This window comes from Coturnix japonica, chromosome 4 (genome assembly GCF_054131305.1).
Source record: "Coturnix japonica strain WE chromosome 4, WE-NBRP24, whole genome shotgun sequence".
Taxonomy (NCBI): Eukaryota; Metazoa; Chordata; class Aves; order Galliformes; family Phasianidae; genus Coturnix; species Coturnix japonica.
Window position 1 is genome coordinate 80,591,771 of NC_140666.1, and position 25,773 is coordinate 80,617,543.

The window sequence follows — 25,773 nt, forward strand, 5'->3', positions numbered from 1 at the left end:
AGAGTTATAGTAAATGGAGTTACATCAGGCTGCCAGCCAGTCACTAATGGGGCTCCCCATGGTACCATTTTGGGGCCAGTTCTCTTCAATGCTCTTATAAATGATCTGGACATAGGACTTCAGTGCATACTAAGCAAGTTTATGGTTATGACACTAAACTGGGAGGAGCTGCTGACTCCTTTGAGGGTGGAGAGGCTTTGCAGGGAGATCTTGACAAATTAGCTGCACACAGGGAGTCGAGGGGTAGCGCTAAGCTCTGCTCTGTGTGACAGCAACAGGGCCTGAAGGAACAGCATGGAGCTGTGCCAGGGGAGGGATGGGTGAGGGTAAGGGAAAGAGTCTGCACCAGAGGGTGGTGGGCATGGAATGGGCTGCTCAGGGCAGTGAGCACAGCACTGAGCTGCTGGAGCTCAAGGAGCATTTGGACATTGCTCTCAGACACAAGGTTTGAGTTCTGGATGGTGCTGAATAGAGCTGGGAGGTGGACTTGATGATCCCTAGTTTCCAGTGTTACTTCTCAAACTAGAAAACCAGGAAATGACACCCATCTGCAGGAGCACAGTCAATGGGAAAAAGTATTTTTTGCCTACAGCAAAAATATGCAGCACAGATTATAAGGGTTCTCTGCTCTGTGGTAAAAAAAAAAAAAAAAAAAAAGACTTCACACTGAATACATGTCACAGATTCAGATTTTAATTAAGCGACCCCCACTTTCATTGCTAATTTAAAGTCTCCAAGACCTTATTTCAGTGGTTCTGGCACTCAGCTCTTCCCTGCAGAGTACAAGGCATCTGGGATTAGAGACTTGACCTTATGCCCACTGAAGTAAATGGGAAGTTTCTCACTACTTCAGTGATAAATAAGGTCAAGGAACATTTGTCAGATGCAGTGTAGCTGAAAATTAGGACACAGTTCTTAAAATTCTGGCTACAGTTTACAAGCACTTTAGTTTCTTTCTGCACAAGGTGACCTGCTTAGATCAGCAAGACTGCAAAGCTTCAGTCGTTAGTTCCACAGAACCCCTAATTAATGTTACTATTTTTCCTAATGAATTCAGTAAGTGTGCTACTTGTACCTTCATAACCTGAAATACTCAATGGACTGATAAAAAATTTGCCATAAATCCTTATAATACCTATTTACGGTGGCACCGCATTACATGCAACACATGAGCAGCCTCACTGTGCTGGGAGAGCACAGCTCTGTGTGTGCACACAGGTAACAAAGGGCCTGACACCTGAATAAACCACTGAAAATCAACCTGGCTTTTAGCTGAAAGATATCCACAGAAAGCTTCCAAAATGCTCATCCCCAAAGCACTTCTCCTCAGCCTATACATGCCAGCAATTTATTCTCCTGAGATTTCTGAAAAAATAAATCTCTAGATGTTTCTTTCTTGCTGTGTTTGCTGTTAAGTGAGGCAGGCCTGACTGTGGCACTTTAAGGATTCAGCAACAGGCTTAAAACCCTCCATTTCATAAACATTAGTGCAATTAGAAAATGTGCCAGTCTGCCCCTCTTAGCAACCAGCAGTGAAGGGCAGGAAGGAAAAAACTGCCGTGGGCATCGCATTGTATGTATACAATTTTCAGAGCAAGGTTTGAACTGGTCTTTACAAAACGAGGGCTGCCTGAGCTGGGAGCTCCTGCTCGCATCCATGTTATTGCACAGCGAGGAGCTGCACAGCCTGGCTGCCAGCAAAAGACAGATTAGAAACGGTGCTGCCAAGTGCTAAAAATGCTAGGCAACCGGGTTTCACTGAGAGCACTGAAAGACCTTGAACTGAACTCCTTATTTTAGAGCTAGCAAATGCCAACAATGGAAACCACACAAATTATGAAAATGCATTAATCTTAGCTGCACTGTCAGAAATGACTATACTTGTGAGTAATAAATGCAATGGTCTACAATGAGCAAACATCCAGTTTTGTTAAAAGACTATTAGAAAACAAAGACAAAATAACATATTTATACTTTAAAGGAAAATCATCAATTTAAAATATATCCAAAGGTAATGAAAAGTCATCCAGAATTTAAAATATAATGCTGAATAATCTGATTCAATATGAATGCTGTTTCCAACATAATACTTATGAACATCAATAGAATTTCCCTGCCAGCTGGTTCCGAATTCTCTTTTTCCCTTTTTAAGTGAGCAATTAAATTCCAGAAGCGAAGCTCTCAGTAATTCTGTCACAGCAGATCTTACGTTCAAAGTGCTTTACTGGCATTAAACCCCCCAGCAAGCCAGGGAAGTCAGTAAGGAAATGTTAGCATTCCCATTTTACACAAAAGAAAAGCAAAATGAAAAAGATCCTTGAGAGTTATTATCCAAGATCAGAGGAGCACTTTTGATTCTACACATACAAAGGGACAGATAAGCCAGGCTAACCCTCAGCAAAACACTTCTATTTAGCAAAGCACTTAATCATTTGTCTAGATACTTAAATGTTCCCAAATTCAGTTCTAATGAGTATGTGTGTAGTTAAATGAATATACTGGTGGAAACCTAACAGTGCATCACAATAACGCACACCAAGGAAGAAAAAGCCGTGGGGACCAAGCTTTCAAGTGAAGCTGAGGGTATATAATCTTAACCATCATGGAGGGTTGGAGCTAGGAGCAGGGCTAGAGCCAGAGTCTTCAACTGCAGAGTGATGACAAGGAAAGCAAGGGACACAAAGCCATATCTGCACTACAATATGCAGGACAGCTCCCATACCTTCTTGGGCTTTGTAATGCTATTATTAATACAGTTTAATTGTTAAGAGTGGACCTCGACAGGCTTGTAGCACACTACTGTCCTTCAGACAATCCTCAGTATGGTTCAGGAGTTACCATGAGCCAGGGACACTACTCAGCAGGTCCTGACATTTCAGAAACTGGAATTTAACTATCATAGGCATGGGCCACTTTATGCCAGCAGGTTGCAGCTCAGTAATGCCTAGTTTACTTGAGCAGATGTGATTAGTGAGTGTTGCTCACAGAAATCAGTACTGCACATAGTGTGCTATAAACTATAGCCAAACATGCAACATGCAGCTCAAACTTAAACATCACTGGACATCTCCTCTGTGATTCCCAGCAGTGGACCAGCAAGCAAAGGTCACAGAAGGGCTCATTGGCTGTCAGGGGAGCTCGATACCAAGCTGTGTAGATACTCATCTAACATTAGCATCTGTTTGCTTGGCAGGCTGCAAAGGCAGTTCAGCTGACAACTCTGCATTTGCCTCTGGGTCTGTCACAAGATCATATAACTGTGGGACTTCTGGGAGTGCCTAATGCTTCTTTGATGAAGATCATGCACATCATAATATATTAGAGACTTTCTAAGCATCCTTTGAAATCAGCATTTGTGACCTCTCAGAATTATTCAGGTACTGTGGCTGGTTTAAGCGGCATTTAAACCAAAGCCAAACTTGAAGATCACGCTATCAGTTCCTTCAACAAGTATATCTAATGATCCTAATAAGAGAAAAATAACTTTTTTTTTAAGTTAATGTGGGTTGTTGCTGCTGATAACATTAGGCTGGTCTCAAAATGAATAGAACAACTATATCAGTTCCACTATAAACCATATATATCAAACCATAGTGGAAAGGCCTAGGTTAAGAATTTGGTAGCGGCTTTCACTACGGTCTAAAAGCTCAACCCATAACACTGTTCATGAAAGACTAAAGTCCTTGTGTGTATAGGAATCTAGCAAAATAAATGTGATGACAGACAGCATTACTCATGCTTAACATGAAGGCATGCTTAAGCACCCTAACATATCAGGAAGCATTGGCGCTCATAGCCCTAAAAGACTGAGTTGTAGGGAGTCAGAATGTGCAAAGAAGAACAAATTTGCCATCAAGTTTAAGTGCACCTTGTTTCTAGTAATTACTGTAATTACTCTTAAAAAAATAAAAAATCACTTAAAGAACAGAAGATATTAAGAGTCAATGTACCTCTCCGCAATCTGTGTCTGATAAAGAAACTTCAAACACTGTTAACAGCCTCAGGAAACAAGCATCCCCATTTTGCAACATTCCCAAAGGATACCAATTACATAACAGGACTGGATCAGCATATATTACAAATGCTACAGACAGCATCTAAAAAAGCAACCGTACTGTTTGCTTGTCAGGCAATTTCAGATTCTTTTTCTATTCTGAGGAATGTGACAGCACTCAAGTAACTTAGTATATTTCCTAAAACAGCCCTTAAAACTCCTTCCAGTCAAATAACACAACACTGCAAGTGGGAACTCAGTCTGCTTCCACTGCATTCACTAATGGGAACCTCCAAGCTCCAAACCAACTGTGTTTTAAGACTAAGCACTACCATTCTTTTTCCAACAAATAGATAAATGCAAAATACAGCTTCTACTAGCATACCACTATAACTTAAAAGTTAGGTAAAAAACAGCCTGAAAAACCAAGCCTTACCAGGTCAGACTCATGTCTCCCAAACAGAAACAAAGCAGTTTTCCTAGAAACCTCCCCAGATTGGGGGGCTTCAAAGCACACTGTGACAGGTCGCCCATCTGCAGGCACCTTCCCCAGGGCCATACAACCTGGGGCTGTATTGTCGGAGAGCTGCTAATGTGCAGCCCACACAGATAACATTTAGACTTTTAAGCCCTTGTCAGATATACAGAGCTGCCCCCACCCCCAAACCCTTGAAGAATTGCCTTGCAATTATCACAGGTTGTTAAAACAGGCCATAGTAATTATCGCTGTGCTCTCAAAGCTGACCAGCAGGTCTGTGGTACGAGGCCAATCGAAGGCTCAGCTCTGTTTTAATCCCACTATAGTTATAAATGATAGATGTCCAGTTGAGATGGTGCTTTTGAATTTTTGTTTGCACAAGGGTGTATTTATGCACTGCAGAAGAGCACTGCAGAGAAATATTTGAGCTTGCACCACCTGAACTAGCATCAGAGCTGATATAACGACGTCAGCTCAGTGCTGAGCCTGCGACAGCACTGCTGTCAGGACACGCTGCTGTGTTCCGAGCTAAATACAAAACATACCTTTTCACCGTCCTCCATTAAGCAATGTTGACGTATCTATTAAATGCAGAATGAAGAGAAAAGGTGTTGACAGGTTTCTCTGAGGCAAAACAGTAGAGAAACAGGCTTATTAGGTGTTCAAAGGACTGTGATAAGGAGAAAGTTGTCGTCCAAGCTGGAACCAGGGAACATAGGCAGGAAAATGAGCCAAAGAGTGGCTGGGTAGAGAGGGCCACCATGTGCCACAGGCTGGTGTGGACTGGTCACTGCCATCATGCCCCGTGCATGCAGCTTCTACTTCAGTAACCTCCTGTGCACTTGCACATTTAGTAGCCAATTCATTTGAGATAGAGTTTTGCTTCTATGTGTTTTCCACTAACTGGAGGGTCTAGTGCAAAGCAATATCACACCAATGATATTCTAAGTACTTTGCAATTAAACCAATAAGAAGTTTCGTAATTATTTAAATTACATTTTCCAGATCATAGCTACTGCCTGTTATTTTCTCACCAAGTATGAAGGACTATAAGGAGCACAAGACGTGAAGAAATGGAAGTATGTCACTATTACTGTGGTTCAAAGAGAGAGTAAACAGAACAACTTCCTCCAGATTCTGTGAGTTGGAGAGAACAAAATCATTGCCCTAAATCTTGAAGTAGCTCCTCATATTCCACGTCAACTCAACAGACTTGTCTGTTAACTGTTCACTTGTGATCTTGGTCCTCCTTATCTAGAAGTAAGATGCGGACCTTGCATAATAGAGAAGTATCTTTCAAACTTACAACCAGTGCATGATGACAAGACTTGAATGTGCTGAATTAATATTCAGACAAGGCATTAACCATATGCCGAGGAGGAATGCAAATTTCATCAATGAAATACAATGCAAACCATAGATTCATAAAATATCCTGAGTTGGAAAGGGCCCACAAGGATCACTGAGTCCAGCTCCGAGCTCCAAACAGGAGCACCCAAAAATCAGACCAATAGAATGCAATAAAAATAGAATTTAAATAATATTAAATAAGAAGAGCAATCTGCCACAAGTTTGTATCAGAATGGGGACTATATTTAAGTCTTCCATGTGTAAAATGGATCCCTGAAGAAAGTAGTCAGGGCCTTCAAATTCTTTAGCTGTATCCTGCTTCCTTAGTCTCTGTGCTTCCAGATTATTTAAGGCAAAAAGAGTTTGCAGCAGGACAACAGGAAATACAGGGACACGACTTGGTGGCCCTGCCAGGCAGGGGGGTTGGAACTACATGATCCTTGAGGTCCCTTCCAACCCGGGTAATTCTGTGATTCTGTGATTCTGTGTGACTTTTGACTACAGGAACCTACCAAAGATATACAAGTTAGGAGAGGAAATCCTGTCACAAAAATCCAGCCATCAAGAAGTCACTAACTCTCTGTTTCTGAAGAACAAATGAAAATGACTATCATAAAGACCCTATTGTGAAGGAACGCATTTATTTGTTGCACCAAGTTTATTCCTGCCAGTGCAAGTTGAGAAGCCCTTCAAAAGATGTCAGAGTAGTACCTGTCTAGTTTGAGCTAAGTGCACACCAATAGCTTCAAAAATTCAGCATCAAACCATACAGGGTTACTGTCACCAGTATTTTATGATTTCCTAGCCAGAAATAAAAGTAATAAAGAGGCCAGAATACTATACATAGCTAAGAGAAACTGCCTTGTACTAATTAGAAACAACGTGCAGTCTGATGACGCTTTATAGACTTCAATTACCATACTCTGCAGGAAGGAGATTTCAAACATCTGTATGATGATTATATTCCACTGGGATGTCATTTACAGTGCAAAGTATTGAAAATAGGGCCAAAAAAATCAATTATAATCTTTCTAAATGAGCATATTTTTGATCTAAGGGATTTGAACTTCTGTGTGGAAATTGGCTTAAAAAGAAAGACAGAAACTGATTTGATTCTGTGTGTGACAGCAGCAACAAAAAAAAGACAGCAAAACTTCTCATATCTGATTTGCACCAAGTTTAACCTAAGGAGCATTAAAATAATGCTGGTGGTTTTTTGTGTATGCTTTTTTTTACATGATGTGTAAGAAGAGAAGAGTAATATTAGAAGCCAGGCCTAACAAAGCATTGACTAACCACAGGCTTTCCTTACTGAAGTTTTAATGCTAGTATCCAGATTTACTTTTCACTGACCACTAATTAAGTGAATTAGTAAGATATGCCCAGATGAGGCAGGAACACAAAATCAGATATTTTATTGTTTCTAAGTTGTTCTAGACAAGTATTTTCATGTTTACATAGAAAAAAAACACTAGCATGCAAAACTAACAGGAAGAGGAAAAAAATCATGCAGTAGGCAAGAAAAATGTCATTTCAGTTGGTCAGTATTTAACATATTAGCACAGACGATTAAGGATTTTACCCTTTAAACAAGGGAAACCAGTATAATAAACAGCTAGAAAACATGCAAGGCACTGAATCAAGATCCGTAATCATGGTATCAAATCTGACAGCGTTAGCCAGACTGCACACAGACAGTATGACCATGAGTATTTTGCAAAGACAATAAGACAGATACAAGATCTTCTCTTGGAAGCAAAACTTATTTGCCTTTCTAAGGGCAGAGTAAAGAACTACCAACATGCTGTTGTGTTCTTTATTTTCTAATGCAAGCCAATGTGGACTGCAGAATCTTGCTTGCTGAGTCAAGTGAAAATCATTCTATTCTTGCTTTCTAAAGACTGCCTCCTGGTAATTAAGGAGGCACCAACCTAAATGTTGGCTTTGACCTTTAATGCCCTAAGCAAGCTGAAAATCCAGCTGAGAGATCATGCTTTCTGTGCACTTTCCCCCTCGTTCTTCACCCCTTTTGCCTTTCTAGTGATGATTAGAGAGAAGCTGACACTTCCCCTCTGACATTCTGCCATGTGGTCAGACAGGACTTGGACCTAGTAAATTCCCATTCAAACTTCACAGCTCATTTCTCCTGCTGGGTACCTGCAGAGAAGACTAAGAGGACATCCCTGAAAAATTATATTATGAAGCCACTACTCCGTTTTGAAGCAGGCTACTATGCAGATGGCCAGTTCTGAAAAGACAGTGATTTTTATGGTTAAGAAATGGAAAGCAGCCCAGAACAAAGGATGAGACCTCCACCATCTTTGCTTAATCAAAGGTGGAGAATTCTTCTACAATCCCCAGACCCTTCATTGCTATGAATCATCACAGCTGTCACTGGTGTTCTGGAAAAGGGAACTCAACAATGTATGTACTCCATAGCATTAAAATAAAAGTCTGAATTTCACACAAAACTCAACGTAACTGGGCTAACGCAGGCTGTCTGCAGCTGAATTTCAGCAGCACAGCAGTCTCAGATGCTATTCTGAGCAGTAGCAACTACTTAAATAACTAGAACCAGCAAGTGGCCATATTCCCTATTGTTGGAAATAACAAAGCTGGAACACCTCTAACAGGCTACCTGGGGATTACCTCAGCTAAATACAGCTTTGTTATCAGGAAAGAAAAGGATTTTTTTCAGCCTGACAGCACCATAAAAACTTTCGTTCATGTTGAATGACACATGAGCAGAGACTGGTGTTCATAATTTTCTGCTGGTTAAAGACTCATTCTTGTTCCCATTGAAGTAAATGAGGCAAAACTGCCATTGATTTCAGTCAGATTACCAATAGACCTTACAGACGCTAACCATCAGCACTTATTAATATGGAATTATCAGCATAAAACATATTGACTACTTGATCTAAATACTTCATTCTCATTCATCAAAACACTTAATGCAAACGAACAAAGACAGAAAACTGAGCCCAGACCAAAGGTCATGCTCAACTTATAAATTGCAGTGACTGCCGATACCCATTACTGCCACAGCATAATACATACTGCACCCGATCCAACCAGCAGATATAAACTAGGCAGAAAGCACATAGCAACCCCCTCTGTTGCCCAGCAGTTCCAGTCCTCCATCAGCGAGCAACTTCCTCCACCCTTCCACAAAAATACCATGAAAAATTCATAACAATCAATTCACACAACTGGCTGTTTAATTGCAGAATGCCTTTAAAAATAATAGCCAGTGTGAATGTTTGCCTATAAACAACACAACTCTAGTAAAAAGCTCTGAAACTCCATTAGCATTCCTTTTGACTTAAAGGAAATAATTAACGTACTATAAAGGAGGAAAAGAGTGGTAAGAATTCTGAATTTAATTATACGAATGGTCTTCTATATACATTTAATTGCAAAGCAGTAACACAACCACTTTCATTACTCTTTATAGCTTCAGATACCCATTAGCACAATCCCCAAGGTTCCTTGTGAATAATTAGATTAAGAAAGGAGGACGCTGATGAAACGCAATAGGATGCGGTACTTATGAAACAGCACAACCTGAATCCAGATGCTGACATGACAACATCATGAAGAGCTAATTTGCACATCCAAATTAATACCGTCATGATGATAACATAAAAGAAAGATATGCATATAAAATGAGCTACTAGAAAATAATGTCAAAAGGAATTGAGGTACTTGTACAGCAAAAATGCATCTTTTTGACATTTTTACCCAGTTGCAAAGGTGTGAATAGACCGAGTGTCACACTCATGAACACAGCTCTACTTAAGCTGACTTGTTAGGATTTAATCCACTACCTGGCAACACATGGGCAAGCTGTTTATTAAATAGTTGAATCCATGTGCAGCACTCACATAAACAGGTGAATAAATTTCATTACGCTTCATTACACATCTGTTTTCCTTTGATGGCACTTAATGTTTTCATTTGTTTGGTGCTTCTTATGCACCCATCATAAAAAAAATAAGCTGTTATATATATATATTTTAAGAACCTGGGACATAAAAGATACAAATTAATAAGATTCTATAAGTATTTTAAAGTGAGCCAGATATTACTGCAGTTCTCATGACTGGCCTATCTGCATATCTACATATCTGAACAGTTAAGAGATCTCCCCAGATCCATTCAACAGAAACCAAAGGTATCTTGATAGAAAGGGGAACCATCTGCTACTCAAAAATATCAACGCTGTCCCTTTGCTCTATATCCTGTCAAAGAATAGCACATTCATCTAAAGGATAAAAACATTTGAATTCACGTCAAGCTGTAGGGAACCCTTTAGAATAATGAAACATTACACATAAACTCTGAAGAAATGGAAATACTGCTACAAAGGGCACAGCAAAAACATTAGGATAAGAGCGAACCAGCTAGAGACTTAATACTGGGGGAAGAATCAGTACATTGCTGACACAAGGAGGTCAAAAGGTTCACGAGAGATGCATGCATTTATGCACTTATCCACCACTGCACTAATTATCACCAGAGTTGTATGAACTGAGACAATTTCAGAATAGCAAACTTCTTAACTCTGTATTTGGGATGTCAAGATGAAACGTGCTATATTTGTACATAATATTACACATACTACTTCAGCAACATGATTTACACAGTGATTATTCATTCTAAAAAGCATTTCCTTTTAAAAGAAGGTTATAACTTCTCCCCTACTGCATCCTACCAGTCTTAGTGAGGTTGCTCCAACACTGTTTAAATTGCTAGGAGTTCCTTTCATGGACTTCAAGGGAAACAAATCATGACCACAGTCTATGAGTAGAATATGTTAGCAAAACCGAAAATCAAATAACCAGCAAGACACATAGGCAGCATGCAGTGAGGAAACATACGTGAGGAATAAGTAGAAGCATTTATGGCAATATGAAAGAATTTTCATGAGCTTTTGCAACTGCAATCCTCATGCTTCCTGTCTTATATGCCTTTCTTGTCACCTCTTGCTGTGCCCTGTCTAAATAGTGAGATTCTGGTGGCATGTTCATTTTAATCACCTATAAGGCATCACACGTTCTTGTGTCACTGATATGAATAAATAACACCAGGCCTTTTATTTTGATAAGACACAGTTAACTCTCTTAGTAGTGAGGTATGCTGTACTGATCTAAGCAGAATACAGCTTCAATCAGCATAGCCCATTATTTCAAAGGCCAAAAATTTAAATATATATATGTATATGTGGTTTTTTTAATATAAAGCTACTATGTGTCATTGTGTAGCTAATAGTGTTCCCAGCATGAACACACGAATCTACAGAACACCATGCCTAAACCCCAAGCTGTCACGCTAGATGTTTTTCACTGCATAGTGTGCCTGCTATGCAATCTGTTCTCTGTAGCAGCACCAAGACCCGCTTCTGGACTTGGTGCAAATGGATGATATTTGCATTCCCTCATCTGCTTCCCTGTAATTCTTTATGATGTGCTCAATGGCCGGGAGTTCTGCCCCAAAACGTACTACTCCTGGAATGATGATTTATAATGGTTTTCTCAGATACTGCACTGAAGTTCCATCAGCCCACGTCTGTGTAACACTTCACATGTTGGTAAGAGCTGACTTAAATCCACATATAATTTCAAATGTTTTATTGTCAACTTTCCTACCAGAATAGCTCTTACAAAACTAAAACTCACCAAAAATCAGAGAATCATGGAACCCTGCAATGGCAGAGATTGCCCAGAGAGGTGGTGGGTTTTTTTTTAATATAAAGAAATAATTTACAGACAAGATCTGCAATAAAGTTCATTGTTCATTCCCCCTCACTATGTTTTTTATTATCCTCATTAATACTGCTTTCTGTCTACAGAATTGAACCTTCAAGTGCTTTCTCATCTTTAACTTCTCTCACCTGAATACGCCCATGGGACTTATCTGAAGGGCAATACTAAACATGTGCACATAACTTCACAGGATTTTTGTGCATCCATCTGGTCTGGTTTTCAGGGATCACAACTGAATCTTTAACCATCCTTCTCCGGGAATCAACTAAACATACATCAAGACAGATGCAAATTTGCCTGAATTGGTGACAACACTTCAGTCTAAGAGCATTCACACTTTGTAAGTTGTTAAAAGAAACCCTTGGGAATCTATACGGTTAAATTTTTACTGAAGCCTTCATGTCTCTGCACCTAGATACTACAGTTGCCCAAATTTCACAGCCATTAAAGAGAGAGATGTCTAAAATATTGCAGCTTTAGGTTATTGTGGCATCTTGCTTTGATAAAGATGCATGAATGTTACATTAAAAAAAAAGCTATTTCACAAGTCTGCAGCTAGGCCTGGAATCAGAAAAAAAGAAATGTGTCAGCTGATGAATTACAAGCTTAATTACATCTGGGATAAGACATTTTAGAACCCAAAGGAGAAATGATTTGCTGAATGTCAGTATGCTCAGATGCCCACCAGTGAGCAGTCCCTCCTCTAACCCAAGGTTTCAGTGAAGACAACATACATGTCAACCACAGCAGAAGAAACACAAACTAATGAAAATGTGTGTAAGCTGTAATTACACTGTCTCAGTGAATGGCACTTGGGGTATTGTGAACAGATTGTACAAGTTAATTCACACAGGGCTTAATGAAGCATTCCCTGTTCTACAAACTTCACCACTTGATTTAATTAACCTTCATACCTATGCACGCACTACCTACCAATCATAAGTGTTGGAAAACCCTTACATAAACTGCGATGCTTTGGAGCTACATTTAGTAAAGAAACAAATGCTTGGTTTTATTCCCTCTGTTGTGTCAAAAGCAAATTATAAGACTCTTAGATGGCAAATCTGGCCTTACGTCAGCTAATCCAAATATAAGATTGAACCTGTTTTTAAAAAAAAATTGCAACAAAGCAGAATCAATTTATTCACAAAAATAAAAGCTTCCCAGGTTTGCTAGAAGAGCGTTAACCATGAAAATAATTTGGGAGATTCTACCTAGATATTAAGATATGAGAGGATGCAGAACAAAATAGACAGCAGTCACACCTTAGTTTTGCAGGCAAAGCTTTGTACATTACAAACGGTGCTTTCCTGCTAACTTTGAAGAGTGACACAAACACCAAAAACAGCCGCTCGTTTGTCATTTCTTCCTATGTGGGTATAAACTCCTGCTCAGACTCCATCTAGTATCTAGTGAAAAAGTGAAAATGCTGCCCTGTCTGTTCTGCTCTGGGTGGAAACAAAGCGAGGCAGGGAAACAGCAAAGCCTTGTTTCACCATTTTCTGCTATTGATGGGCAGCAGAAACTGCTGCTGCTGAAGCATGAGGGAACTAAGAATCAGAACTGCAACTCAGAGGGCCACTTCGATGGCACAGGAGCAGTCAGAGCAGCTCTTGGCAGGCAGAGCTCTGCTCAGTTCACTTTGCAGAGCTTTAATAGCTGTGTACAACACAACAGAAGTAGCAGACTTTTTTCACCTCCCTCCTCTACTAAAGTTCACATAATATATTTAACATTTTTCTTCACTGAAAAAAACCAAAAAAACAAAGAACAACCCAAGTTGAAATTACTTAATGCACAAATTAGAAAAAACATTCAATATTAGCTTAGAGAATTTATGCAGCGCTGGAGAAACATTACTAAATCTTGCACAACAACAGAGTGAGGGAAAGCTATAGAGATAATTTATGTGAATCTCCAAAGCCATTCCAGTAGCATCTCTCATAAAAAATTAATCTGCAGAAGTTAGAAAGCATGACACAGAGAGGGAGAACCAGTGGACTGGAGAGAAGTTGGCTGGGGGATAAAAGAGAAAGTTTGCCAGCCATGGGAGATGAGAAGTCTATTTGCATTTTAAAATTGAATTGGCGTTTTTTTGGTCCAGTCCTGAGGACTTGCATTACAAGCAAAGAGAAGCAGAACGATCTGCCTGCACATTACTTTCTGTTATTACTTTGAACAGAACAAAATCAAAACCACATAGAATAGAACAGGAAAAGAAAAAGAAACTATATAAAGCAATTGCATTTATGGTTACATTGTCACCCCAGACCAGAGAATTGCAGGAGGGGGCAGGACACTGTGTAATAGAGGCTATAAAACAGGATTTTGAATTAAACGAGAATTCAGCCAACCCTGACAACTTAAACAGAAGGTACCAAATCTGTCTTCTTACTTCACTGGTGCTACGCTATTCAGTTCGCAACAGAATCCCAACCGATGTCAATGTCAGTTTGGCTAAAAGGATAATAATAATTCTGTTTATAATACAACCCTTCAAGGCACCATGCGAGATCACTCAAGCAAATTAAAACACACCATGAAAATGTTTAAAGCATTATAAACCTGTTTTTTTTACTATTTCTCACGCCCGTAGAAAATTTGCAGTTGATGCAAAGCATTTTGTTTCACACAATTTATTGATGGAACCAAATGAGCACGTTTTGTGCCATAATATAAAGAGAGGAGTAGCTAATGACACTCACCTGCCCCCCTGAACTGATGCTAATTGCTCAAGGGCCAGCATTCACTATAGATATTCACTCAGCTTTTGGACCCCAGCAGCCTGGTGGTCACTTAAACCTCAGTGTAACAGATACTAGAAGAAATACTGTGATGCCAGAAAGTGACATACTGCCAGGAGAGCAGGGACATGGAGCACAACAGATGACAATGCCATTGCTCTGGACTGTTATGCTGTTATGGGGAGTGATTGGTAGGAATATGGTTCAAGTGCAGCACTGTGGAACCACTTTCTGACGGTATTATAGATCTTATTAAATTATTCAACCTAGATCACCCCCCCCCCCCCCCCCCCACACTTCTTCTGTACAGCAATTACAGGTGATAGAAACCACAGGTATTTTGTTTTTCCTGGCACTCTAAAAATCAGGGGACACCGAATCCTCCATTTCCTTGTGCACCACAAAAACAGACCTCAATCTGAAGCAGCCACATCTGTATCATATTCATGGCTACAGTGTTCAATGGACTGGAGACATTCTTATTCTGGTTTGCAATTTAACAAGACAGTACAGAGCAAAATAAAGTAATAGACTTGGAAAACCCATTTATAGTGCGTATGTCCCAAGGAGATACAGCTAATAACTAATTCATTTCACATCACACATTTGAATGCAATATGAAAACTTCCCAGTTTCTTATCTGCACAGGAGAAATGACCCCACTGTGGCTTTCTTTAAAATAATTAAGGATTCTTTACCAAAATATTTTAATCAAACTATGTCTCTACAGAAGTCTTTTCTTTCCATGCCTCCTGTCTGCTTCCTTAAGAGGTCCATGGCTATTAAAGTTTAGATAAAAACATTTCACAACAGCAGTTTGCCAAGCTATTAAATATGGTGCACATTTTCCTAGATAAAGCATTTGTTTATTGGATGGTTTTCTCCAAGCTGGATTAAAATCCAATATATTATTGGTTGTATCAACAGGAAACAAATGCTAAATAATCCTGTGAGCAACACAACTGTGCTATCTGCATCTGAAGACGTTTAGATTTTGCTTTCTGTTGTAGAGAAACAGATTAGCTAAGTATTATCCAGCAGACTAGATAGCTGAATATGTTATTGCAAGTGATTAAGAATTAAACAATTGATAAGAAAGGAAGAAAAAGACATATAGTACTTAAAAACATCATTTGAGTTTTCCTTGCATTGCAACTGTAGCAACAGGAAAGCAGTAAACAGATACAATGCTCAGTGCAATGATAGTCTTCTAACTACTCCACCATTTTTGTTTTCTTTCTCTGTTCTTCCACATTCTGAAAGTTCTAACAGCTTGACTTCAGTGTGACCACCCCAAGAACTGTGAGCTTTCAGCAAATATTGGTCCAGCACAAATAAGTCTGCAGAAGATGCTGCAAGGGGACCCATCTTGTGCTCTATGGAAGCAACTATTGTTAGGGGAATGCAACCCAATGTGCTAGGAAAATAAGGGGCATTGTAGACAGCAACTACAAATACAACCACTATAGACTGCACTATGGCTCAAAGACTTAGCAAACAGTGACCCACTCTTTAACCTGGGATTTGGGTTACTTTACAATTAAAAGGTAAGTTTGTGTTAAAGGGTTTTGTGTTGAAGTTGTAATTAATTGCTACAGAAAACAATGTGAATTAACTCCACCACTTTGTAATCTGCTGCCCTTAGGGTCCACAGTTCTACTGAGTAGCATGGCAACATCCTAATTTACTTTAACCAGAGAAGAAGCAGCATAAAACATTATTGAAAATGCATGTTAAACACAAAAGCAGAACTGGATGTAGTGAGCTTACATGGTTACTAATTTACATTAAAAGTTACATAAAGATGGTAAGGGAGTGGAGAGGAAGAGGAGGGGAAGGGAAGGGAAGGGAAGGGAAGGGAAGGGAAGGGAAGGGAAGGGAAGGGAAGGGAAGGGAAGGGAAGGGAAGGGAAGGGAAGGGAAGGGAAGGGAAGGGAAGGGAAGGGAAGGGAAGGGAAGGGAAGGGAAGGGAAGGGAAAAAGGACAACACATAGGTGTGTAAGTCTGTTAGTTATTAAACTTGCACATGTTAATGACAAAACAAACAAAAAAAAAAAAACCAGAACACTGCATAATCAACCCAGAGGCAAGTGACAGCACATCAGGGTTTTGTTATCTTTATTTATGCATTATCAGAAAGGTCACATTAGCACCATCTCAGTAACAGAAAAGTGCAAACATCTCTTGAAGACTAAGAAGTGATCTCCTCATGAAGTGTATTTATAACCACTGCACTGCAAGGGCACACAGTTACCGATCATCCTGTCTCCCTATGATGTACCAATAGAGGCTCCTGATGTGCCAGTACATCAACTTGTCAGAAGCAGCTACAGCAGCATTAAATAGCAGCACTGTGAGCACACGGTCAATGGAGTTGCAGTGCTGAGTGTACATAAAAGTTCAGATCAGTATGCTGCTGCTGAGGAAGCATCACTTTGGCTGCTGACCACGTTTCCTGTATTATGAGATGGCAATGCAGTGAGATAAAATGAACCACTACAAAAGCAAATGCCACACAATACTGTATTATATACAGTTCTCGGATGGAACAAAATAGAATAACAACAGCCCTCTTCCCTGCCCATTGTTGAGAAGAACTGAAACCTCATTTTGAAACCCTTTACTGTGCCAAATTCATGCTCCAGCTGTTCATTTCAACAGGATTTAAAGCTCTGCCATTCCTGGTTTGTTGCCTCATTGTCCACATAGCATCATCTCATCAATTCAACAAACCCATTTGGTCCTTTTGTTAGAGACCTTTGGTTACATGGACTGCCCTTCTGCAGATCAGACCTATTTTCTGTATTTCATGCTTGATCGTGTTAGCAATTTTTTTATCTCCATAAAATCTCTTCAATAGTTGAAAATGGAAAATAACTTTCTGTTATTCTCTGCATCACTCTACCCTAAACTTTCTTTGCTGTTTACCTCTTTATGCAGCACGGTCTCTCTTTACTGTCTGTTTGATAGATTAGCACAACCAGTTCTCTGCAAAACCAGCTTTTAGATTTCTTTCACTGAACTATTCAAATCTGTATCCTCTGTTACTTTCTTCTAATGATGCTTATCATCAGCCCTTTGTGCTGAGGAGCTGGAGCTCACTTACGATTATACACAAAAAACACAAAAGCAGCTAACAAAACACATGTGCAAATGTCCACCTTTCCCTAATATTTGCTTACTTCCCTTCAGCATATGTTTTACATTTCACATTTTCAATGTCCCTGGTATTTCTGAATTCTGTAATCATTAAATCCCTTCCATTTATTAGCAGGATTTAAAAATCATATCTTCAATCTATTACCACTGTTATAGAACTACAGTACCAGAAATCTGTCATCCCACAACAGCCCTTTTCTTACTGCAGCATGCAGTACGATGCATGCAGCCTGGCCCATTCCCTCTTCTCATGGCAGGCGTTAAGCAGCAGTACTTTAAGCCAAAGCCTATGATTAGCTCTAATTTCCTTTGCCAGCTCCCAGATATTCCCCATGTGGTGTTCACATTGGGAATGAGAAATCTCTCACAAGGTCTTTCCTGTTCAGTTCTTTTGGCAGATATTTCCCACAGACTGCAAATAGAGGAGCGTAATACTTTTGATAACCTAAAACCAGCATTAAATAACACCAGAATTTCCTTGAACAAAGAAAATGACTTTACCATACCCAAGTGCTTTGACCTGCCAGCTGCTGAATAGAAAGGTACACAATAGACAGAGAGACTTATCATGGAACACTAGGGATGGAGAAGGACAGGAAGGATTTGACACTGACCACTACAGGCCAGCTGAATGTCATCAGAGATTCTATCATAACTCAGCAACCTTATCTTCTGGCTCCACTAATAACAGAGAAAAAATTACCTATTATCTGTATGCCAAAGGTTCAATCTACTGCTATTGATCGAAATGGCAGACATATACTTCAATTATTTGCTGCATTGTATTAATTAAACAGGAGAATGATGGGACCTTTTCACTATCCTCTCAGCAGGAACATGTATTTGAACAGAATTCTTTTCAGAAGGATAACCATCTGCAGACCAGCTCTGCAAGCCTGAACCCCAGTGGCATTCATACTTATCTAATATCATTTTTCCCAAACAACGGATAACAGATTTCATGTAGCAGCTTGAAAGCTGCATGCAACTAGCAGATTTTTTCTGCGTGACCTATAGTCTTCCTTACTGCGGTCATGCTCCATATGATCAGAATGGGATTGCTGTAGCATTTCCCTTAGCAAAGATATGAATGTTCACAAGAGGTCACACATGCCAGCCAACCCAGCTTATAAGCAACCACCCCAGATCCAGCCGCTCTCACAAGTGCTTTCTGCACTAGGGAGAAACCACCGAGAGATTTAGTATCTAGGTACCACGCCAACATAAAGACAAAGCTCAACATTTGAAGGTAGAGGCAGGAACAGCTGCAGCTCAACATGCAGAAGAAACAATAAGGACGCTTCCTCCCATTCACCTGTAGCCAAAAGCTGTCAGCTTTGAAGTTTTCCAATTCAATATCCATACAATATGATCAAAATTTTAACAGTCTTTGTGCAACTGGATTAATATTCAATCAGTGTCATGCTCAGATGAAACTATTTTTACAAAATCAGACTTAATTTTTGGATCTCATGGACTATCCAAGCAGAGCAAAATATTCAAGTAGGTACCCACAGGAACATCAGAGGAAACAAATCCTTTAACACATGAAATAACGCTTCAAAAAACATCATGAAACAGGTAGTGAGCTGTGATAATAAAATTGCCTCCTCTATAGTTTAAAAGAGACACAGGTAAGAGACAGAAGGTACCCCTACATAAAATAAATGCAAAGAGAATCTCTAGACTCAGAACACAGGCCAGCTGGCACTGAGTCTGCTCACTCATTCCCACAGCTATCTGTGATACCAAAGCAGATGTAAAAAACCTAATGATCAACTGTCACTTAACATAACAGTGATCCATTATTTCTTCTGGTAAGAATTGTTACCTTACAGTCAAAAGCTAAAGCTCTGTTAGAACACAGTCTGCTTTCCTTTTACAATTGCTGAGTAAACAAAGTAAATGCAAATATATGGCAAAAAAAGGAAAAATAAATAAATAAATAAAGGAGTTGATGTTTGGTTTTGTTCTTTCAGTTTTTTCCACATATAGTAAAACCATAAAAGGTTGTCCTGCCAGCAGTCCTGATGTCTACCTGCCTCTGGAGACAAGCTGATAAACCACAGGAGTGGGTAAGTTGACCACCAAGATGCAAACTTGCAGCTGGCAGGATCAAATGCCAGAGCCAAGCTAGAATCTCATTTAATTGTTATTGTTGTTGTTTGGCTGGATTTTTTGAGAATACTTTTAGCAGGATGCAGGTGATAAAAAGACAGTCCACAGCAATGGGGACAAACCATACTGTTATAACTATCCAAAAAAGCAACAGAATTAAGAGTGAAACAAGATCAAAAAATGGTGAGTATATGTGACTGTACCTTGGTCTATCATTTGGAAGATAAAATTTATCAGTGCAAGCAGTGCAGCTTGTCTACTATATTTAGGGCTAAAAGCAGTTGGATTCAGTCAAGGAAATCTGAGGATTCTAGATGCCACCAGTCGCCTTGCGCACAAGCTTCCTTATAGCTTTCCCTAAAAAACAAAGAAATTCAAGACAAAAAAAAGGTGAAATTTTTCCTCATCTAAGGTTAATTTTTCAAGCAGGAACAAAACTGTAGACCCCCGTAAGCAAGAAAGCACCTTGTTCTCTCAATCTCTTTCAATAAAAGAAAAATACCTTCTCAATGGACTCTCCCAACTTCTAAGAGTGTAAATCAAAAGCTTCAGGCCAGATCTCTCCAGCTCTTCTGCTCACTTCCTCCTGTGTGATTTGCAGACACTTGAGTGATTTTCCTGTCTGAAACTCTTTATCCTAAGGAGGTAAGAATTATTTCTTGAATTACCAGACAGGTACCATAGTTCACTGCTGATCTAAGTAACTGGAAGCCCTTTGTACAGCCACTGAAGGGATTTGGCTCAGATTCATCAATTCACACACCATCAGAAACCATTCAACAGAATGCTTGCTGAAGCAGAGTTTTAAGAAGAAATGAACTGATTCACTCAGAATTTGAAATGGACCTCGGAACATCAGTCTACAGGATCTAGAGAACAGGTGCCCCTTCTCTTTCATTGAAAGGTAGGATCTTCTTAATGAAAACTGAAAAAGTGGTATGGAATAACAAATCACACAAGCATTAAAAATAAAACGCTCTATTTCATAGAAGCAAACAGTATGTCTGTCATCAGAACAAAAGGAGATGAAGTTAAGGAACCCATTTTATTAACACTCAAACCAGAGAAGTCCAAGCAATCAGTCCCTCATCCTGAGTCTGTATAGCATCAAAATGAATAATTTCTTGGAACCTTGTGGAAATATATTTTCCATTTTGATTTGTTTCTTTCAATTTTCTTCCAAAGCCTTTCTTTTCTGAAGATATATCGAAAGGCAAATAGATGCAAGTTCTGAATAGGGGAAAAAAAAATTGTTACACACGGCAGGATGATTTCAATGCTTATTTACACATGCGTACATTTACATTTGTATATCTTTGAAATTCAGAAAGATGAGTTGCTGATAATACCTTTTCATGAAGGTATTTGTCATTATGTGAATTTAGTCCAGAAAGCAGCGATCCACTCACATTAGTCACTCAGGGGTGTGTCTGCACACATCCTACACATGGCAGAGTTTTTCTTCTACTTACATTTCTGCTATTAAAAGCGGCACTTTTAGTAACTAGTGAATGCAAATCAAGCACGTAGAATTACTGTGGTAAAAATGAAGCAAGTCTTATTGGCATGCAGACTATCATAACTCCATCATAATTTCCAAAAGCAGTGGGGCTATGATAATTAACACTGGCAGAGGATTGGTATATATAACAGCCTGAAAAGAATCACTGTATGCAGTGAATAGCCTGAGAAAGGTAAAATAAAGCATCAAATGAAGCAAGCCAAGTCTCTGAGCACCAGATCAGCACAGAGTATCGTTTTTGTAGCTGAATTTAAATCCACTTCCCAACTCTCCCATTGCCCTTTCCTTAAAAAGACAGGGCTTTTCTAATTGAAATCCCATTCCCTACAATTCACCTTGCAAAAGCTGAGTGGCAAGTAGACAAAGGCAATTATTAGTAAAGGGCAATTCGTAAGTGAAAGTAGGAATATATCTGCAATTAAGATGAGGAACCAAAAACTACTGAAATTAATATCTTGCATAGAATTTTTTGCAATAGTATATAAACGCAGTGGCCCATGCAGAAAATACTTTCAAGACTTTGAGCACTCTTGTACACATTCTGGCTTAAGAAATTTAGATGCTCATTCTTTTTTAATACAATCAGTGACTGCAGTGATTTGAGTAACAAATAAATTCATTCATCTCTATACCATTTTGCCACCACTGGGAGACCTCACCTAATCATTTACTGGGAGCATCATTTAAAACCTCTCCAAGATTCAACTTCAACATTCATCTACTTTCATAACCAAACCCCTGACAACTCTCTTCCTACTCAGTGAGAGCAGAGGTGTCAGTGCTCACTGTCAGCATGTCCCACTGTCAGTGGGTTTAGAGAAGAAAACAAAAGCCCTCATGGCTTAGGAGAATCTGCTATCCACTGGGCTAGGATATTGTGCTAATACAGAGTACATAAAAAGAATTCCTAGAATAAATTATTACTTTTTTTTTGTAAAGCTATTTACAAATTCAAATATGTGCTTCCACATACCTGTTGTGATTAGATATCTGATGGCCTTTGGTAGGTAGCATTCTCCTCTGCAAGCATTTCTAGTCATTTCTACATTGGAACGAAGAAGATGTATTTGTGGTATAGGCACATCTTCAGAGTGATGAAGTTTTCTTTAAAGGCATTGGTACATTCTGTTTGTCCTACAGATACAATTGTGGACAGAGTTGGGAAGAGAACAAACCTACCTACAAGTGTTTCTTAAAAGCCTATAAAAGGACTTAGGTCCACAGGCACCTGTTGTCCCTTTTTGGATAGTACCTACCGGAATGTTACCCCTCTCCAAGTAACCTGTCTTCCTTATGACCCTGGATGACTGCGCTAACATGTCAGCTCCATTATGACACTCAAAGCCATTCTATACTACACTGCAACGTTCCAGAATTTTCTGATAAGACAAGCAAGGAGAACCCAGTAATCTACCACCAGCAAGTAACAGGATGCCAGAAGCATGCTACCATTTTGTAACAAAATGAGATATTTGAGTACTATGTGCTGCAGTGGAATCAAAAATGGCCACAAGATAAAAATACTTGGTAATTTTTAGCTGTGAATTACCAAAACCTTTTAGAGTGATAAAACAAGATGCAAAAATTAGTCCATAGATTCAATTTTTATCATAATCCTGAAAAATTACTGTCACGACAGCTATCATTAACATTTAGTTATATAGTAGAAAAAACACCATAAACACTGACTGTTATCAGTATTTTCTGAAAACTCATATTTTCCCAACCTCTGTAGATTTTCACGCCAACAATAGCTGTTCTTTTGATTACGGCTCTGGTCTGTGTGACCGATTTCTTATTCTGGGCTGAATCACCACAAAAGCAAGCCGATTGGCTACATAAAATGCTGAATACCATAGCAACTGACTTACAACCTTGCTAGCATGCAGGAAGGATTCTGTACTTCAACAAGAGCTACAAGTGAAAACACCAGGCTAAGAGCAGACCTGATGTAACATCAGCAGCGCAACAGAACAACACAAGTCATTTAACCTCTCCCTAATCTTTCCCCATTCATACCTTGCAACTGCAAAGGGCAGCAGCAAATCTTCAGATTCTCATTAAATACAGCAAACAAGGAAAAATGTGTGCTATGGTATTGATTCAACATATAGATCCACCCAGTGCAGACTCTTTGCCAAAACAAATAGGATTAAAGATTGAAAAATCAAGTCATGGAAACAGAGCAATAATAGATGATGACCTTTAGTTTTAATTAATAATCTTATCACTCAATATTGAAAAAGATTACAAGTTTCTGAAGAAACGTCTCAAAATATGCTTAACTCTACATTGTCCATTTTAGTGGCTGCTTTTAGGAACACATCAAAGTAGCCAAGTAATAATAAAAGCAATCATTTAATGACAACAGCCTGTAAAATCTGCATCGGGTTTACAAGAAAAATATAGGAAGCAGAATATTGCTCAAGGAAAAATGGCAGGAGGCCTTCTGCTTCAGGAAAGCACAACCTTCTTTGAGGCAGATAAAGTTCACTGCGTTTAGGCTTTGTAGGCCAAGAGAAAACAGCTCCATTGTTCTCTGTGCATCAACTGAAAAGGAATTCAAAACCTACCATGAAGTAATATACCAAGTGAAGAGGACCAAATACAAGACCTACAGCACAGCTACCTACACTGCTTTTAAACCAGAGACATCTTAGTGAAGTACATAACTCTACAGCATCAAATCAAGTTACTTGACTTCCACAGGCAACATTCCTGGTGAGCTCCCATTGATATTAAAGAGTGCTATCAGCCACCCACAACCAGGAAAATCCAAACCCTTGTATGTATTAAAGCTAGGGGAGGGGCCTTGACCTTCCTGAATCTGAAAATACTACCAATGAAATAAAGACCATTAGAGGATTTTTAACCTACTGATTTATTTGTCTCTGACAGAAAAAGGCCAAAAAATTCGTAAGAACCTTTGACCCTCAAATTCAGGCAGCCTGACAGGAAACAGTCACAGGAAACACTTCCATCAGAGAACAGACGTATGAATTAACAAAGCAAGAAGTACATTTGTTCATCATGTGTACACACACACACACACACACACACACACTCAGTCTTGCCTATACAAATTAGACAACATAGATCAAGGACAATAAATTATTGTAACAGCAAAGGTCAGTCTAAAAGAGGGCTGGGATACATTTTCTTTTCTTTGACCTTAGCTCTGAAAGAATTTTTCCATGCACAAAGTGGCATGAAAGAAATGACAAAGATACAGTACTGCAGCAGAGATTCAGTGAAGGACATAATGATAAGGCCAGGAAATTAGTTCCTGAGACAGGATACGAAGTGAAAAAGCACCCTAATCACTAATGGTCAGACAATGGCTCCAGTTGCAGTGTTTCAAAAACTCTGGCAGAGGATAAGACAAATGGTCAGAAAGAAGGAGAGGATGCTGCTGTTACCCTTCACCCACACAGCAGAAGGGCATCACTAAAACATAAATACTGGTACTGTTCTTGTAATAATAGTTATTATGATAAAATATCTAATTCATAGAACTACCGAGATTTCTGTTAAAAAAAACTAAATTTCACGTGTACATATTTGCACTGATGCTGCTGCTTGATGAACAGCTGGAGGCAACGCATTAATATGAAGGAAAACTCAGAGCTAAGGCAGGATAACTTGCACCTTCACTACATAATATTGCTGATACAGCTAGGGCCCAAGAAAAGTCTTAAAGAAATACTAAACATCTAAGGGAGTGTCTCAGCAGAAGCTCAGAACAATCTACTTAAAAAACACCTGTCTTGTCACAGTGATCACCACAAGAAAATACCCAAGTCATCAACAGATGTACAGCACACCAACTCTTCTATTTGTACCATGTTTAAGATTTAGCAGAGGGCTGTTATTAGGGTACTATGGCTGTGGTTGGACCTGACGATCTTTGAGATCTTTTCCAACCTGAGTAATTCTATGGTTCTATGATTCATGTTCTAACCTTTCTTTCATTCGGAAGGAACACGATTCCTCCCAGCAATATTTAGACTTCTGAGTTTAAAAGTGAGTTCACCATAGGCAGTTGAAGGTGCGCCACACCTTGTTTGCTCAGTTAGTCTCAGAAGAAGCTTTATAAAATGAGCAATTTAAAAAACTGGTGGGAAAAAGCAGTAGCACAAAGGTATATCATCGTTCTAAAAACTGACAGAATTCCCTAGTGTTCACAAGCATCAGCATGACTGAAGAAGTATGTAATATGAACTCTGCTTTCCCTTTTATTAAAGTGATAAATCACAACAGTGAATTCAACACATTTGACCAAAGACAGTTGTGCAGTTAGTGGATATGTATAGAAGAAAATCAGTGCCATTTCATGTAGCTTTCAACAGTCCAGCTAAAATAATTAACAAGACAGATGGCATGTATGATAGAGCTGCTCAGCAGGTGAGAAAAGAAAAAAGAAACAAAAATAGAGGAAGAGCTACATGCTTTTAATTTTATTGTAATTTCTTAGGGTTTGCATCACGTTTGGAAGATCTCAGGCTCCAAACAGCAATGCTTTGTACATGCAGAATCCAGATGTGCCACTTCCTCTAGGAGACCGTTGTTTTCAAAATCACTTTTATTCACTGCTTGTAAAGGAACACAGTACAATCAAAGAACTGTAGACATCTTTATTAT

General features: G+C 39.2%; 1 protein-coding gene across 16 annotated transcripts in view; it reads right to left on the reverse strand.

Moving 5' to 3' along the window:
• The window catches only part of PPP2R2C (protein phosphatase 2 regulatory subunit Bgamma), a 148,495-nt gene that overhangs the window by 52,564 nt on the left and 70,158 nt on the right, over positions 1–25,773 (reverse strand). For 4 of the 16 annotated variants that reach the window (XM_085547374.1, XM_085547376.1, XM_085547373.1 and 1 more), the window contains one exon: positions 19,814–19,967. The exons of 6 other annotated variants lie outside the window; for them this stretch is intronic. In XM_085547374.1, coding sequence (XP_085403500.1) covers positions 19,814–19,826 — 13 coding nt within the window. In that variant the 5' untranslated portion in view covers positions 19,827–19,967. Of the gene's footprint in view, positions 1–19,813; positions 19,968–20,112; positions 20,248–22,105; positions 22,267–25,773 lie in introns of those variants that run through there. 6 more of the 16 variants (XM_085547370.1, XM_085547371.1, XM_085547372.1 and 3 more) reach the window with 4 other exon arrangements.